The following is a 15165-nucleotide window of genomic DNA, read 5'->3' as shown; positions in this document are numbered from 1 at the left end:
AAGGTGTGATAGCCAGCCATTGTTGCTTTTTGCTCTGAGACCTAAAACTCAGGACACTTTATTGGTTGTTTAAGTTAAAACATAAAGATTTTATTGTTTCACAGGTATTGTTCAATGATTTTCAATAAAATAAGATTGTAACATTGAAGGTATATGCTGTCAGTTATAAAAAATAAAAAATGAAAATAAAAATCAGTATCGGCCTAAATCGGTATCGGCAGGTCAGGCTTTTTAAAGATCGGTAATATGCCAGAAAATTGTGATGGGTGCACTCCTATTAAGTATCCCTCTCATTTCTTTGTTATCCCTAACCAATAGGAATCCAGGAAGCGAGCTGCAGGTGTACTACGCACCTCATCACACCTACAGCGACTTCTTTGATGAGCTCAATCGCCGTGGGGACACTTTTTATGTCGTGTCTTTCCGCAGGGTAAGTTTCATTTTGGCTGGTCTGTAATTATGGATAGTAGAAATAAAGCTCCCACTCAGACTTTGGCTTTTCCACAAACGGAAGCAGTGTATATTTCCACAGCTAACCACTGGTCAATGTATTTATGTCTGTCAGACGTTTTTCTCCCACAAATTGTTAATCAAAGCAACAGTAAATTATGGATCGCAGATCACGTGTAACAGATTTGCACATTGAAAGAAAGCTTTAGTTTGAATGAAAGTTAAGGGTGGGGGAGGGGAGGGGGTAACTACCTCTCCTGGTCCAGTTTTTTTGGCCTACTTGCCATCACAAAAACAGTTGTTTTTTGGGGATTTTCAGGCACCACGTCACATCAGTGTTGATCCCCAACATCTTTTTTCACTTGAAAATGTTTTCCTCACTGAAGCCCTTGTGTCTGTTTTAAATTTCCTTTCCTGATATGATTAATCCTCAGCATGTTCAGAAAGGCTTCTTTTGAGTAGTTTGGGTTTGTTTCTTTTTAAAAAAAACTTTTTGAAAACCCCAGCCTTACATTACTTTGTTGTTTAGTGCAAACCAACCAAAAGGAAAACAAAGTTTATCCATCACTTAATCTGAAAACATTTTTTTTAACCATCACAAAAACCTTGGCCAAGATAATGCACCTCTGGACACTTGGAGGGTGTGAAGTCCTTAAATCCTCTGAATGACTCAGAGGGGAGGGAGCCTTGAAGCATGGCGTCAAAGATCAAGACCTCTTGTCACCAAGCGACTCAAAGGGGCTTTGCCCTGAGTCGTCATGGTTACAGCAGGAACAATGATAAAATGGTGTTACCCAGCCAAGGGCCTCTACAGGTCAAGTGTCTGTCATTCAGTGTGTGGCAGCTTTGTGTTTTATGAGCAGAGAAAGTGTTGTGCCCGAAATACAAGTTAAATCATTTATTTATTAAATTTACTAAACAATGTCTGAAAATTACACTTTTGAATAACTCATAAAAACCAAATTTAATTTCTGAATATTCTTCATTTATAGGAAATACATTTTCGTTATACTGGATTAGTCATGTATATTTTTATTTTTATTTCAGTTCTTTTCAAAAATGTTTTTTGAAAAACACTGAAGAATAGGAACATTTCACATAATTTAACAGTCACAATTAAAACAACAGTTGAAGAGATAAACTTTATTAATTCTCTCTATTCATTAAATAAGTATAAAGAAATGTTGTTATTTATTTATTTCATATATTTTATTTTACCATAAAAAAATTTTTTTTCAATTTTTCTTTGGTGAGTACGTTTCACTTTGTAAATATGGGTTAGCAGTTTTATGACCAACTCAATTTGGTTGTTGGCCCTGAATGAAATTGGATTAAAGTTGGGGAAATAATCTGAAGATTGGAAGTGACAATGAAGAAAAAGTTCATTAGTGATGCACAAAAGTTAAAGGTGTAGAGATGCAACTAACATCAGTTGTCTATTTTAATTGGTTAGCTGTATTTTTATGAGTGTAAATGTCAGGACGAAGTGAAAACTCTCTCGAAAGCGTCACGTCTCGTCTCTGTTCTTCTTGGTCTGCTCTGTCTGGGAGTGACTTTTTCTGGTAAACCTTCTGACTTAGAGCAGAGCTTTTTGCTTGTTTTTCTCAGTCGCTTTATTTGCTTGTATTTTGTTTCCTGGGTTTCAGGGTGTCTCTGTGCATGTCTGCAAGAGTGGTGTGCTTTTTTTGTATTCTCTGTTTTTTTTACATCAGTATGATGTTATTTCAAGACTGCCAAAGCTCTGGATTGAATTTGATATTTGTTTAGCTTTAGGAGCCAATCAAGACTAAATTTGACTTTTGTCCCTCTCGCCTCTAATCGTTCATCACGTCCGTCATGATCCGCTCTTGTCCTGGCCAGCAGCTGAGGTCAGTCTCTGCAGGATGTTGCACGCCCGAAATGGTCATGCTCAGGTCAAGGTCCCTTGAAGGCCTCATCAGACACACGACCACCTGTGGCTTTGTTTAAGTGTGAAACAGGCTGAGGCGATGGAAAATATAACAAAACCAAAACTGCTAAACGTACGGTCATTCTGTGGTTTTGCTTCAATTCTCATGTTGTTTTAGCACCTGCAGCTTTACATAAGTGTGCATTAAGGTGACGTCAAGGAAACACACTGGCTTTTCTCTCTCTGTATGACCGATCCAGTGAGGTGCAAGGAAAATTCACCTGGTGTCATGGCAGCAGCAGCACACATAAGCTCTGTAGTCTCACATGCAATCACCATACATCTCATAAACCCCCATAAACAAACTATACATGTTTATATAGAAGAACCACATAAAAGCTCCATCTTTATTCCTTTTCACACTTTTCTACACACCAATGTTTCCTGTCTGACAATCCCTCCATATATCTCCTCCCTATTTTCTCCCTGTATCACTTTCCCAACTTCAGACCATACTCCCACCTGTCATCACGTTAACCCCTCTCATTTTTCATTTCACCAGTGCAGAGTTTTGCAAGCTGAGCTTGATAACTTTAAACAGGTTTAAGTTGGATACGGGCTTGATAGAAAGCAACACAAGTTCATGTTTTGCAGCTGATGCGGATACAATCTTGAGTCTTCTTCCTGCAGTTACATGTCTCTCTTTAATCTTTTAAAAGGGTCCCTTTACTAAATTCACTTCTAAAGTTTGTTGTAAACATCATATGTGAAACTAGTTCCACCAGGGCTCAGAAAAAGCTTAACAAATGTACAAAAAAATAACCTTGTTGATGGATGCATAAACTCAAGGAAGAATGGAGGTTCTTCGGGTGGTTTTATTGAAGCTGATATTCTATCTTGATAAAAGTTTTTAACTCGTTTAAATATTGCAATTAATTATTTTTCCTCTGTCTCCCATGACATGAAGAATTTACTCAAGTTTCATGATTCATAATGTCATTTAATTCTTACCTTGTCTTGATGTACAGGCAAGTTTTATTTGTTTAGCTAGATTTGCTAATCTGATGTCTTCAGTTTGTTTATGTTTTATTTATTTTCATCATTCCTATGTAATTCTGTTAAAGCGATTTAAGTCACAGGTTTGAAGTCTGATGACACAGGTAAAGCCAAACAGCCATAATTTTGTGCTAAAGTCTGATGTGTATGTTTGTATATTATCACATTTTTCCACACCACGTTTCCTTCTTTTTTTTCTCTCTCTTTTTTTCTCTTTTCCTCTTTTTTTAACTACAAAATGCAGGAGTTGCACTGCATTATGTAAAAACTCACCTAAATAGATGTCTAAATTCGAAAAAAAATATATATATATATATATATATATATACCGTCAAAACAACATTGACCTAAGATTTACCAGCATGAATCATGCATATGAACTATTTTTTTTCTTTCCTTTTTTCTGTTTTTCTTTCTTTTTTCTTTTCTTTTCTCTTTTCTTTTCATTTTTTCCCCACGTTTCCTTCTAAGGAGATGCACTCAGATTAAACCTGGCCCTTTGTTGGTCTAAGTTGTGAAAGGGGCTTTTGTATTAGATTCAGAAACTAGAGTCCTGCTGTCTTAATCATGTGTTTACCTTATGTAGTATCAGTACAATAACTGTAAATGACCAAAGGAGATAGACTTGAAATTGGAGTCACTGTTGTTGTAACCACAATGGGGTGAGGCATGAAAGAAACTCAGTTTGAAGAATAATCTGTCCAAAAAGCCGCTCATGGAAATATTTGCCTCACAGAAGGACCTTCCAACCTCCCACATGACCATTACATCATTGATCTCTTCAAATTGTTCATTCAAGTCCTCCAGTTGGTCTCCTCCTCACAGTTAGAAACTAAGCGCCAATTCTCGATCCGCAAGCAGCAAAAATTCTTTCATCACCACTTTTTTAACTTGACAAACTTCTTCTTTGTTTTTAGGACCATCTTCTACTTCCTGCCACCAGCCACAACAAGGGAAGTCGACCCAAGATGTCTGTGGTGTTGCCAGCTGTGAACATAAACGGTATGCACTGCAGCGCAAACACAACAGTTTGGGTCATTCAACACGAGGAAAACTGATGAGAGGCAAGCTGGGAGTAGATTCAGAAACACGTCGCCCCACAGGAATGCAATAAATGTGGCCTAACACACTTATAAGGAAAAGCTTTTAGGACCAAAATAGAGCACTAAAGCCTTTAAAAGTGATATTGATCTCTTTTTTATCTGTGCAGGGATACTAACTTTCTTAAATCTACCTTCTTGGATTTGTCTCAGATGAGAGTTCCTTTATAGGCTGTCTTTGCCAAAAAGTTTCTTTGACATCTGGCGTCTTGTCCTAAAGGTCGTTACTCCCTCCCTCTGAGCCCTTTGAGGTTTCTGTTTTGTCCTTCAGCATCTGATTATATACTCTCTGGTGCTTTTAGCAATGCTGTTTAGTGTCTGTGCAGCCGCTGACTGAGCCACACACAGACACGAAGGCTGAGAAAATACAGCTTATTCAAAGATGTACGGGTGGGTGATGTGGCAGAAATATTATATCACAGGTGGTGTGTGGCAGAATTACAGTCGACCAATACAACCAAACCAATTCCCTCTTTTAAGATCCCATATTATGCTCCTTTTCTGCAGTTTAATATGGATCATTGATGTCTACATGAAATGGTAGTAACATGTTTTGGTCCAAAAAGCCAATAAATCAAGCACAGCAGCATTGTTTCCAGGCTCTCATAGCCCCTCTGTTCAGAACGGTCTGATTTAGTGGGTGTGACCTTCATATGTAAATGAGCCACCGCTGATACCGCCCCGCTCTTCCACGTCACTGAGAGCGGCGCCACGAGCTCTAAGTGCACAATGTTTAGAAAACAGCGAATCTCGTTTACCATAACATTACAGGCTAAAACAACAGGCTAACTGCAGCTAAAGTTAGCATCCTGAAGCTAACACAGAGACAGGGGAGAGATGCAAGGTCATGGAATTATGTGGTCGTTTACAACCAAAAACAAAGCAGTGATGGCTCTTCTTCAACTTTGGCATTCTCTCCAGCAGTGGGGAGAGGGTTCAGGCGTATCTGCTCCTGATTGGTCAAAAAAGGGATTTTACATTCACAAGCACGACTAAGTACAGGTTTTGTCATTAAATATCACATTTTGTGGGAGGAAAGCCAAAGACCCACAAATTTCACTAAAAGACTCAATAAAGTGATTTTTGCATAATATGGGACCTTTAGGAAAATATAGTCGTCAGAATTTGACAAAGAATAATAAATCAGTTGATCCAAAGAACTTTTTTGATCATGTTTGATTTGTGTGCACAGTTTTTCCAAGACTGTTTATCATCTTCACAGTGCACCACACTGACACTGAGGTACAGAGTCTGCTGTTCTCCTCATGAGCACTTATCACAAAACAACCTTACGTTACAGGGCAGGGACACTGCTCACCTAAACTGCTTCAAAAAGAAAGGACGATGACTCATTTCACTTCACAGCTCGTCACAGTGGATGGAAAATGTTGTACACTGAGTTTAGTGACGTAGGGGTTTCATTAGAGCATTTAATCATCCATTTATTTGACACACACACACACACACACACCACATCACAAACCCTTTGAAAATATTTCAGTACTGACATACATGAGCAATGCCTCTGAATACTTCTTTGGCAAAAACATGGATTTCCATTGGCACACTTGTTGCCTAATTGTTTACAAAGATTAATTTGAGCTGAAGATTTTTTTAATTTCCACTAGTTTCTAACAGCTGTAGCCCAGTGATCCTTTGATGCTCTGAAATATCGATCAGCTGAGTCAAAGTAAAGTCGTCACATAATTCAGTGGAAAGAATTCCCCACAAACTAAATTTAATTATCAGGTGGATTGATTTTCTCAAAGCCTGCAGGACATGGAATTGACAAGAAGTCGACCTAAGAAGTATTTTGTTTACTCAAGGCGTGAGCGATTAGCAAGATGGCTTGTTGTTGTTGGCTGTTAACCCGGCACTTTTATCTGAAATCCCCTTGTTCTTGTGTTACCTCCCCATCTTGTGATCTGATTAGTGTTTCAAACCGCTCTGAGAGGAGTGAGTCAGTGGAATCTGAGCCTCTTACTCAGCAGGGAAGACATGGCCATTGGGAAATAACTTTTTTTTTCCTTGAGAGGGTGGTGTTAGAGATGAAGATTGATGAAGGTAAACATTGTTCTTGGTTGGTCTTGTCAGGGAGGAATGCTAAGGTCTGTGGCGGTCAGATGGCCCATTGAAATAGCAGCAAATTGTGAAATCCAAGACCTCCTTTTCAGCTAATTGTTGAAATAGCCAAACAAAGGTGGCATTCAAGGGGAGATATCAGGTCTTGAAGGATTCTTGTTAGCTAAAGGAAAGTGTCTTGGATTTGCAAGACCTGTCATGGACGTCTGTAGTCAGAGATTCAGCACGCTGGGTTCTCCTGTGCTTGTTGCAGAAGTCTGTGTTTTGCATCAAAGGTTTTTGCTGGACCATGTGGTATCTCTTAAAGGGAGGCTGACACCCGTTTTATGTAAGCACATTTACAGTAGCTTCAGTTTCAGATGCCCCAGTTGCTCTTCCTGGTAATCCTCTTCGACCTGACGGCAACAGTGCAGTTAAACTCTGAGCCAACAGACACGGACAAATCAAAGAGGTTCATGGTGAATCCCTCGTTCATGACACCCCCACAGCCCTTCTCCAGGACGCCCCATATGTCACGCAGATGATGTCCTTCAAGTAGCATTTGAGATTTGAGTTGTCTTTGTGTGAATCTCTGAACTGATTAAGTGCAAATGTACTGATTTAGCTGGGCGTGACTCTCAGCAAAGCAGAAACGCTGCTGTCACACGATGACGGATAATTCTTTCCAGCTCCCAGTTCCTGCTTTCCGTTTGGAATGCTCTCCTCTTCCAGTCTGTAAATGATTTCATCTGGAGGAGGTGGATCGACTGTTGATCCTGAGTGAACGTTTGGTCTGTCTTGGTCAATAACTGAACATGGGAGATAGAGACTTTGATGTAAGCCATGGTCTGTTTCTGTCTGGCTGTGCGTCCACGGTTCAGGGGTTCTGTTAAAGTAACTTAACCTTGACGTTCTTGATCATCTCTGAAACTGTGAGCAGCTGAGCGGTGGCTCCTCAGAAGGACTGAAAGGAGTGTTTATGATCCTCTGAGTTTGAAAGTAGCTCAATCAAGTGGAAGTGACATGTTTTGAGAAAGGAATGTTTTTGGGATTACATCATTTACAGGTGGTTCGGCTGTGGCAGACGCACTGCGCTCTATTTTTACTTCTCTGAGATTGTACATGTGCACTGATGCTAGCAGGCAGCTTACACAGGGGGTTCAAATTAGAGCTCCACGCCAGTGAAGGAGTCCAGGGTCAGATTTTCCTTCTCTTAACTAAACAAATATACCCACCAGTGCCCTGAAAAAACAGTGCACTCTGGTTAAACCAAATCTTTAACCTTTGTTCAATTCAACTTGTGCAAGTTCATTTTCAGCCAGATAATCTTTGTAGTTTGTACATTATCCAAATCAAGATACTGGCCATCCTACTGGCATGGAGAGTTTAAGCAGTCAGACCTCCAGTACAATAATTCCTGTATTTAAATACTCTAAATGTCTAATGAATATCTAATCCGCGAATACGTAGATTATTATAAACAAAATTATGAACAAAAATAGGGTCTGTTGGGTACAGACCTCCTGAACCGTAATTCAAGACTTTGGATACATCTTTCCACTTTCGTAGATGTTGTTCTCCGTGGCTTGTACTCTGACTCGACAAATGCCATCAGCTCTCTGAAGCCCTCACCTTCCACAAAACATCATAGGAGCATATCTCCAGTTACCATTTTGGTTATTAGCAGGCTAATATTCTCTGCTCTGGTTTTGTCACAATGACATGTGCTAGCAAACAGGGCTAGCAATTGATGTGATGCGAGACTGCCTGTTTTCTGTCTTCACTATTTTCTCCTTGTCCTTTGAGCACATGTGGTTAAGCATCAAATAAGTTATCCTATGGCAAGTTTAACACCAGAGATCTTCTACTGCTCATCTACTTCATAATTTTTTGTCGAAGTATCTCCAGGCATTACTGTTTTTGACTGACATGTCGCAGGTGTAGCAGACGGCTCGGCAGTTGTTGTGCTTTTGCTTTTGGTATAATATGTTCCTTACTCTTGCTGCTGTAAAACAGTTGTTTTTGCTAAAATCTGGCTCGGTGTGCTGAAGCCGTGACTCGGGGAGTCATAAGTTTGTATCCCATTAATTATTTTTCTGTCTAGTATATTCAGTTTGGCAAAGACAAGAAGCTGGGTCATCCTTAGAGCGCGGTCACACTGGCCATCCAAATCGTGCCGATTTGGATGGCCAGTGTTCCCCAGCTGGAGGGTACGGCCAGCTGTCACACTACCCCAATATGAACCAGACTTTAGCGGATATCAGACACACGCACAGCCCGCCTACGTCATTGTGAAGCATCTGTTTACAAGAAGCACGATCTCATCAGAGTCAGCACAATGAGACACAGAGAGCACTGCTGCAACTTTAGCGACTTTTGGACTCATATTGAGTCGTTTTCGCCCGAAACAGCCCTCTAACACCCCGCTTTGTTTAAAATGATTGTTGAGAGATGCGCTCACAGTGATTATACGTAATGGATCGCACGCGCTGTCCGCGTGCTTGTGCTCGTGCATGAAGTAAACCGTGCCGAAGCCCACCTCTTCGAAGCGTGCCGAAGCACAGAAGGGAATCGTGCAGGAGCACGGTACAGTTGCGGTCACACTGGCCATTCCAAACGTGCTTTAGGGCTGAAACGTGCTCAGGCACGGCACGATTGGCCAGTGTGACCGCGTCCTTAAAGCATCACAATCATGCATCATGAATAAAAGGGTAATAATGTTGGGTGAATCATAAACAAAGATCCTTAAAATTGGCAGAATATTTATCTTATGTGCACCAAAATGCTGTTAGACCCATGTTTGTTTAATAGAATAGAATAGAATAGATAAAACTTTATTTATGCCCGAGGGGAAATTCAGGAGTCACAGCAGCAATCAAGAAAACAAAAGTAAGAAAGAGTATAGAAAGTGCAAAAAGGTCCACAAGAAAATAGATGACGACATCCCGTCCACCACTCTCCAGCCCAGCCAGTCTCCACCTCTACAGGGTCCAGGACTGAGCTTCTTCAGCAGTCTGTACAGACTCTGTCTCCTGGATCCTGTCTGCTGGGGATAGATCTTACGTTCCCAATAACGATGGATGGAAGGACAGGTTGATGTCGTCACTTCTTAGCTCACACCTGAGAACCAGCACGTCGTCCTCACCTCCTTCTCCTCACCTCGAGAGAAATCATCAAGCCCTACGCCTGTTAGCATTAACATGCTACAGGCTGCTAACAGCTAATTTCACATGTGTACAATGCAGCCATGGTTACATGTAGGATCTCCAGACAAACACAGGAGAGAAATGAGTAAAAATATCACTGAAGCCACAAAAAGTTTGGTGTCCATGACCAACAAATGAACCATACAAAGTAATGATCCACTCCAAATTCAAAGATGACGAAAAAGAGACGAAAAAAGTAGAAGAAACGGACAAAGAAAGAGAGCTGCTGCAACAGGCAGCTATTCAATTAGCTACTCAATACTCAATCAACTAATTTACCCATATGGAGCTGTATGTTGTCAGTTCAGTGTAAAAAAACATTGGGTTCTCTGAATTTTTTTTTTTTAACCACAAATGCAATACATCACATAAGTTAACAGATTACAAACTACAAAAACAGTTTGAGAAAGCAAGTAAGACTAAAAGTGGGATATACTTCTTTCTTTCTTGTGTATCTAAAAAAAACTTCTCCTCCTGAACATGTCCCTCAGAGTTTGTGCCAGCCTGGCGGCTTAAATCCTCCCAGGATGCACTCTCAGGTTACCTCAGATGCGTCTCTGCCAGATAGGAGTGTTTTATCAGCACACACCAGCTCAGCGTGTCGCTGAAACCCTCTGGAAAGTCTCCAGATGGCACCAGTAAAAGGGGGAAGGGGATCTTGTAAGAGCAGGATGGTAGATTTGGCAGCTTCCTCAAAGAGCTGCTGTTTGATGTTTGGCCTCGTGGCTGTGTGTGTGTGTGTTTCCTGTTTAACTGTTCAAGCTGCTGGAGCAGGAGGCTGAATAAAATCAAGACATAGTTGTAATTTGGTGCAGGGGATAAATGTGTGTCTCCAAACTGAATAGTGTTTTCAACATTGCCCCATAAATTACAGAACATTTATTTTTAATTATCAGGCACTTATAGAGTAATTAATGGGGATGTTGTACAGTATTCTTGTGAAGTAAAGGACTAAAGTCTTCATTTAAAGACACTCGAATGTAAGCCTGCATTTATTAATAATCTTACAGGCCCTAAGTTAAAGGGTTGGGGGTTTTTTTACCTCTGATATCAGGGTCCATGGCTGCTGAATGAGCTGTGGTACAGATTTTTCTCATTGGACTGCAGACTGGAAAAATTAGAATTAGAAATTATTAATTATAGCAGGTTTTCCATTACTGCATTCCACTCACCTTCCTCTCACACTGCTTCAGCTGTTGATGAACTTGTTTTACTTCTAATTTTCTTTTTTTCCACTGTGTCATCACAGTATCCTCTTTTTTTCTCTGTCATGCCTTCTTTTACTCCAAGCTCTCCTTTTGAATTATTCAGGACACAGCCCCACTCTGTTATATTCAGATTGTAATAAGCTAATTGTGGTTGTGCCACTGCGATGTTTTATTTTAAACTGAACTGAATACACAGGCTTGACGGTGCAGTAACAATGAGGAGGGTGTAGTCATGACCTCATCAAGCTGTGCAGATTTACACAGAGTGTGTTTTCCAGCTGTGCTTCATATAGAAGGTTAATTTGAGAAAGAGCTAAATGCTTACTCAGAGGATGATTTCCAGAGATGTCTTTCAGACACTGAAGCCAAATTCCAGTTTGGAAAAAAAAGGGAAGTTTGGCAGCAGATGAAGTCATACTCATCACAATGTCTTTGTAATGACATAAACACACACAGAGTCTTCCGGCTTCAGAAAAGGCTATTGTACTCTTACTGTACCATCTGATAAGCTCTCTTTGCCTCCACCTCTAATTAAATCTGCAGAGAGGCAAGCAGAGCTGATGTCTTGCACAGGTGTCTGGAAAAATCTGCAGCCTTTTAAAGAAGCAGCAGCACTCTTGGGTATTTTAAAGACACCTACAGCTTCTTTTCTGGGTCGTATAGTACTTGTCTACTCAACAGACTCTGGTGTGTTCAGCTTGTGCGCTCCATATGGAGGACATTTCATCATCCTGAAGCTCTTGATGACAGTCACATGAAGCCAGATGTTTTGAAGTTGTCTGTTAATATAAACACAAAACAATCCCTGAAAGCATTGTCAGAAACGCTTATGCTAGAAAAGAACGTTATATAAACGTGTCCACTTTGAAGGATGTTCTTCTCTCCAGCTGAGCACAGCGGCGAGGCTGTGGGAGACCACTAACCATTAAACACACACCATTGTCTGAAGTCCAAAATCTTCTCCCAAACATACATTTCCCAAGATAAGTCCGGTGTAATTACTTTGTAGGTCAGGACAACAAAGGCTGACTTTGTGAAACTGTTTTGATAAGAAGCTACAGCACATCATCGCACTGTACACCATCTGTGGTGTGCTTGTTGCAGTCTCAGGGGTTTTTCAAACACAACAGCCTGACTCATCAGTATTGATCGCACTCTGTTCTTAATCCTGCTGGAGTTATTTTTTTCTTCGCTGAAAACAAGATGCCTGAAGGATCCTGACTCATCTTTTCAGATTCGTCTCTTTTTCTTTTTCCCTCTACCACATTTTACCAGTGCTCTCCTCTCAAATGTGCAAGTCCTCTTTGTGTTTGGAGCTGTTTTGTTTATCTCCATGATGGAGAAATCCAGTGTGTGACTCACCTCTGGACTCTTTGTTGTTCTGCCTCCACCAGAACTTGCTGCGGTTTTTAGACCTCCAACTGCCTCAAACAAAATACCCGTACACTACCAAAATATTGTGTCTCTGTGCAGCAAGCAAGACAATGACAGCCAGTGATTACAGTAATGAGTAGGCTACTGTCTCAGGAGCACTATTGTTGTCTTAATGTGATTAAAATAATTTGTGCTGGTATAAATCTTCTACTTACACAGTACTTCTTCTGATTGATGCATCTAAACCTAACATGCCCTCTCTCTGTGTTCTGTGATTACAGACAGCATCATAAGAGACAAGGACTACGAGGTAATGATGCAGATTGACTGTGAGGTGACAGACACCAGGATCCTCCACATCAGGTCCTCCACTATCCCGCCTCTGCTGAGGGTCAACCACACAGACACGTTTTACCAGCACTCTCCCACTGACAACCAGGCTGCACCTCCTGTCGGCGTGCTAATGGGGTCTGCTTAAGATCACCAGCACCACCAGGACTCTTTATAACTCCTCAGTAAAAACTCATGAAGACAAACAGACACACAAGACCTCAGTCCTTTTTTTTTAGCGTGTGTGCGCGTGTGTGTTTTAAATTTGGTATACTACCACAGACTGTCTGATTGTGTCAGGTTTGACTGAGATCCAGTCATGTATATACGGGGGTAGGTCAGATTGTCAGCACTAGTTGGCCACATTCCTTATTGGGGGCTAATATCCGGAGGTATTCTGTAATAGGGTCCAAGCAGATGCTCACTCTTTGTGTGGCAACATTGACTTCTCCCTGTAACCCCAGACGGCCTACATAAGGGTAATTGCTTAGCGGTAGGGTGCCGAGCATTGAACCCTGAGTCACCCCTTCATAACACAAATACTTTAACCCAAGAGCAGCTTTTCTCAAGACTGCTCTTTCTCTTCTTTCTGAATTTTTGGACAAGCTTCAAAGCCACAGGAGAACAGACAATTCTTATATAACTTAGGTCATACTTGTGGAGAACTTCTCCATCAGAGTTTTTTTTATTGATTTGTGATACTGCATAGAAGCACAACAGAGTCTGTAACTCACATGGAAGTTGGAGTGAGCATCTTTCTCACTCATTTATAGTTTTTTTTTTTTTTTTTGCCTCACTAAGAAAATTGCATTGATAACATAACAGTAAACGTGCAGCAAAAGAGGCATTTGTTTATCTCAGGAAGTCAGGTGATCTATGTATGCTAGCAGGCTCACCAATTTCTTAATTGATATCTTATTTTTAGTGGCTGAGTTTTTAGTATTGTATCAATGATTATTTTTTTTCCTTTTTGGGGGTTTGCACTGTGCTTCTCAAGTTAAAAATACTGCTTTGATATTGATACTCTACTTATTTATCTGTAACATTTAACAGCAATGCCAACTTCTGGTTTTAGCCATTTTCCTCATTTCCATTTTTGATATTTCTGTGGTTTAATGTGGCTTCTTTTCTGTTGTCTGGGTTTATTTTTTGAACTTTTTAATGGACAGAATATTAAAGGACATATTAGACATACACAGGGGCATGCCCTGAGGGGTGAATAGGAGTATCATCGACCTCCCTTGGAATTTTGGACAAGTCCACCAAAATCCTAAACTCTGTTGGCTTCACCTGTTCCTATTGATGACTTTCGTTAAAAACAAATTTTTCAGACTATCTTGCAACAGGCTTTGAATAGTTTTTTTTTATGTGCATAGCAATCAGTCCATCAAACATTAGCATACTGTTTTTTTTTAAGTTGATATGTTCTGACTGTGTGAGAATATTACCAATTTGACAGTTTTTTGATTTATTACTCTGGACACACATCCAATTTTTGACTATAAAATGAATAAAGAGTATACCCTAGAACATAACAACTACATGAAACGTTCATGCTAATAACTTAATTAGCTTATAATTAATTTATTCAGCTATGCTACTCAAACACGTCTGGACATGCCCCTTGATAAACAGCACCCAGCAGTGAAAATGGTGGCACTGGGGGATCCCTAGTGTTGGTTTTTGGCCATCTTGGGATTTCATGTCCACCAGAAGTATCTTCATCAATATAAAATCTTTTCGTTTACAACTGAGCTGAAAATGTCAACAGTTAACATGCCAATGATTTTTGAAAGTCAAACCTTGACTCCTGACTTCTCCGTCCATCAGCTGTACTGCACTTGTGTTTGGTGCACTGAAGCCTGTTTTGAACAATTTGTCTAAATTTGCACTATAAAAAAGATTCTGGGGGGATTGGATGCCTTATAATGACGTGTGAGTTACGTAGTTTAGACTACTTTTGCTATTGGGAGTGACGTGTGTATCATAAATTATATATAATCAAAATTTATTACTTTATGCGGATCTAGATTTATTGTTTTGTTTGCATCTGAAGGTTTATATCTTTCACAGGATTGTAAAGATGGTTAAGTTCCAGCCTACTGGATGTCCATTAAATATTTCTTAAAATATTTTACCTCTTGCTTGTGTTTACTGAGCCAGGCTGTCTTCTCTTCTTCACTTTGTTTTCCCTGCTTCCTGACATCAAAAGCAAAGCTATAGTTGTTGTGAGGTTGTTTTTATGTGTTTTACGATGTGCTTACACCAAAATAAACACTGGATTTTGTCTAATTACAGATTTGTGTGCATCTCTTGAAACATCTGCTTTTTTGTTTCACTGGTCTCGACACTGGATATTTTTGTTTTACAATAACTCAAATTGAATGCTTACTTACAGGCCTGAATAATTCTTCTTACATCTGCCATATTGTTTTCCCTCTTTAGGTTTAATGTGTGTGTGCCTCTGTCCAAACATCCACCTATGAGCTGCC

The 15165-nt window shown here is 40.1% G+C and overlaps 1 protein-coding gene across 1 annotated transcript in view; it reads left to right on the top strand.

Moving 5' to 3' along the window:
* Positions 1–14942, top strand: part of atf6 (activating transcription factor 6) — a 37191-nt gene extending 22249 nt beyond the window's left edge. The window contains exons 14-16 of the mRNA XM_074668894.1: positions 319–430; positions 4312–4396; positions 12625–14942. Coding sequence (XP_074524995.1) covers positions 319–430; positions 4312–4396; positions 12625–12821 — 394 coding nt within the window. The 3' untranslated portion in view covers positions 12822–14942. The remainder of the gene's footprint in view (positions 1–318; positions 431–4311; positions 4397–12624) is intronic.
* Positions 14943–15165: the final 223 nt, after the last annotated feature.

The sequence above is a fragment of the Halichoeres trimaculatus genome, unplaced genomic scaffold (genome assembly GCF_033239565.1).
Source record: "Halichoeres trimaculatus isolate MK-OKI-2021-1 unplaced genomic scaffold, fHalTri1.1 fHalTri1_scaffold_4, whole genome shotgun sequence".
Classification (NCBI taxonomy): Eukaryota; Metazoa; Chordata; class Actinopteri; order Labriformes; family Labridae; genus Halichoeres; species Halichoeres trimaculatus.
The sequence above is the reverse complement of the archived record's forward strand: the minus strand, read 5'-3'. Positions and strand labels throughout refer to the sequence as shown.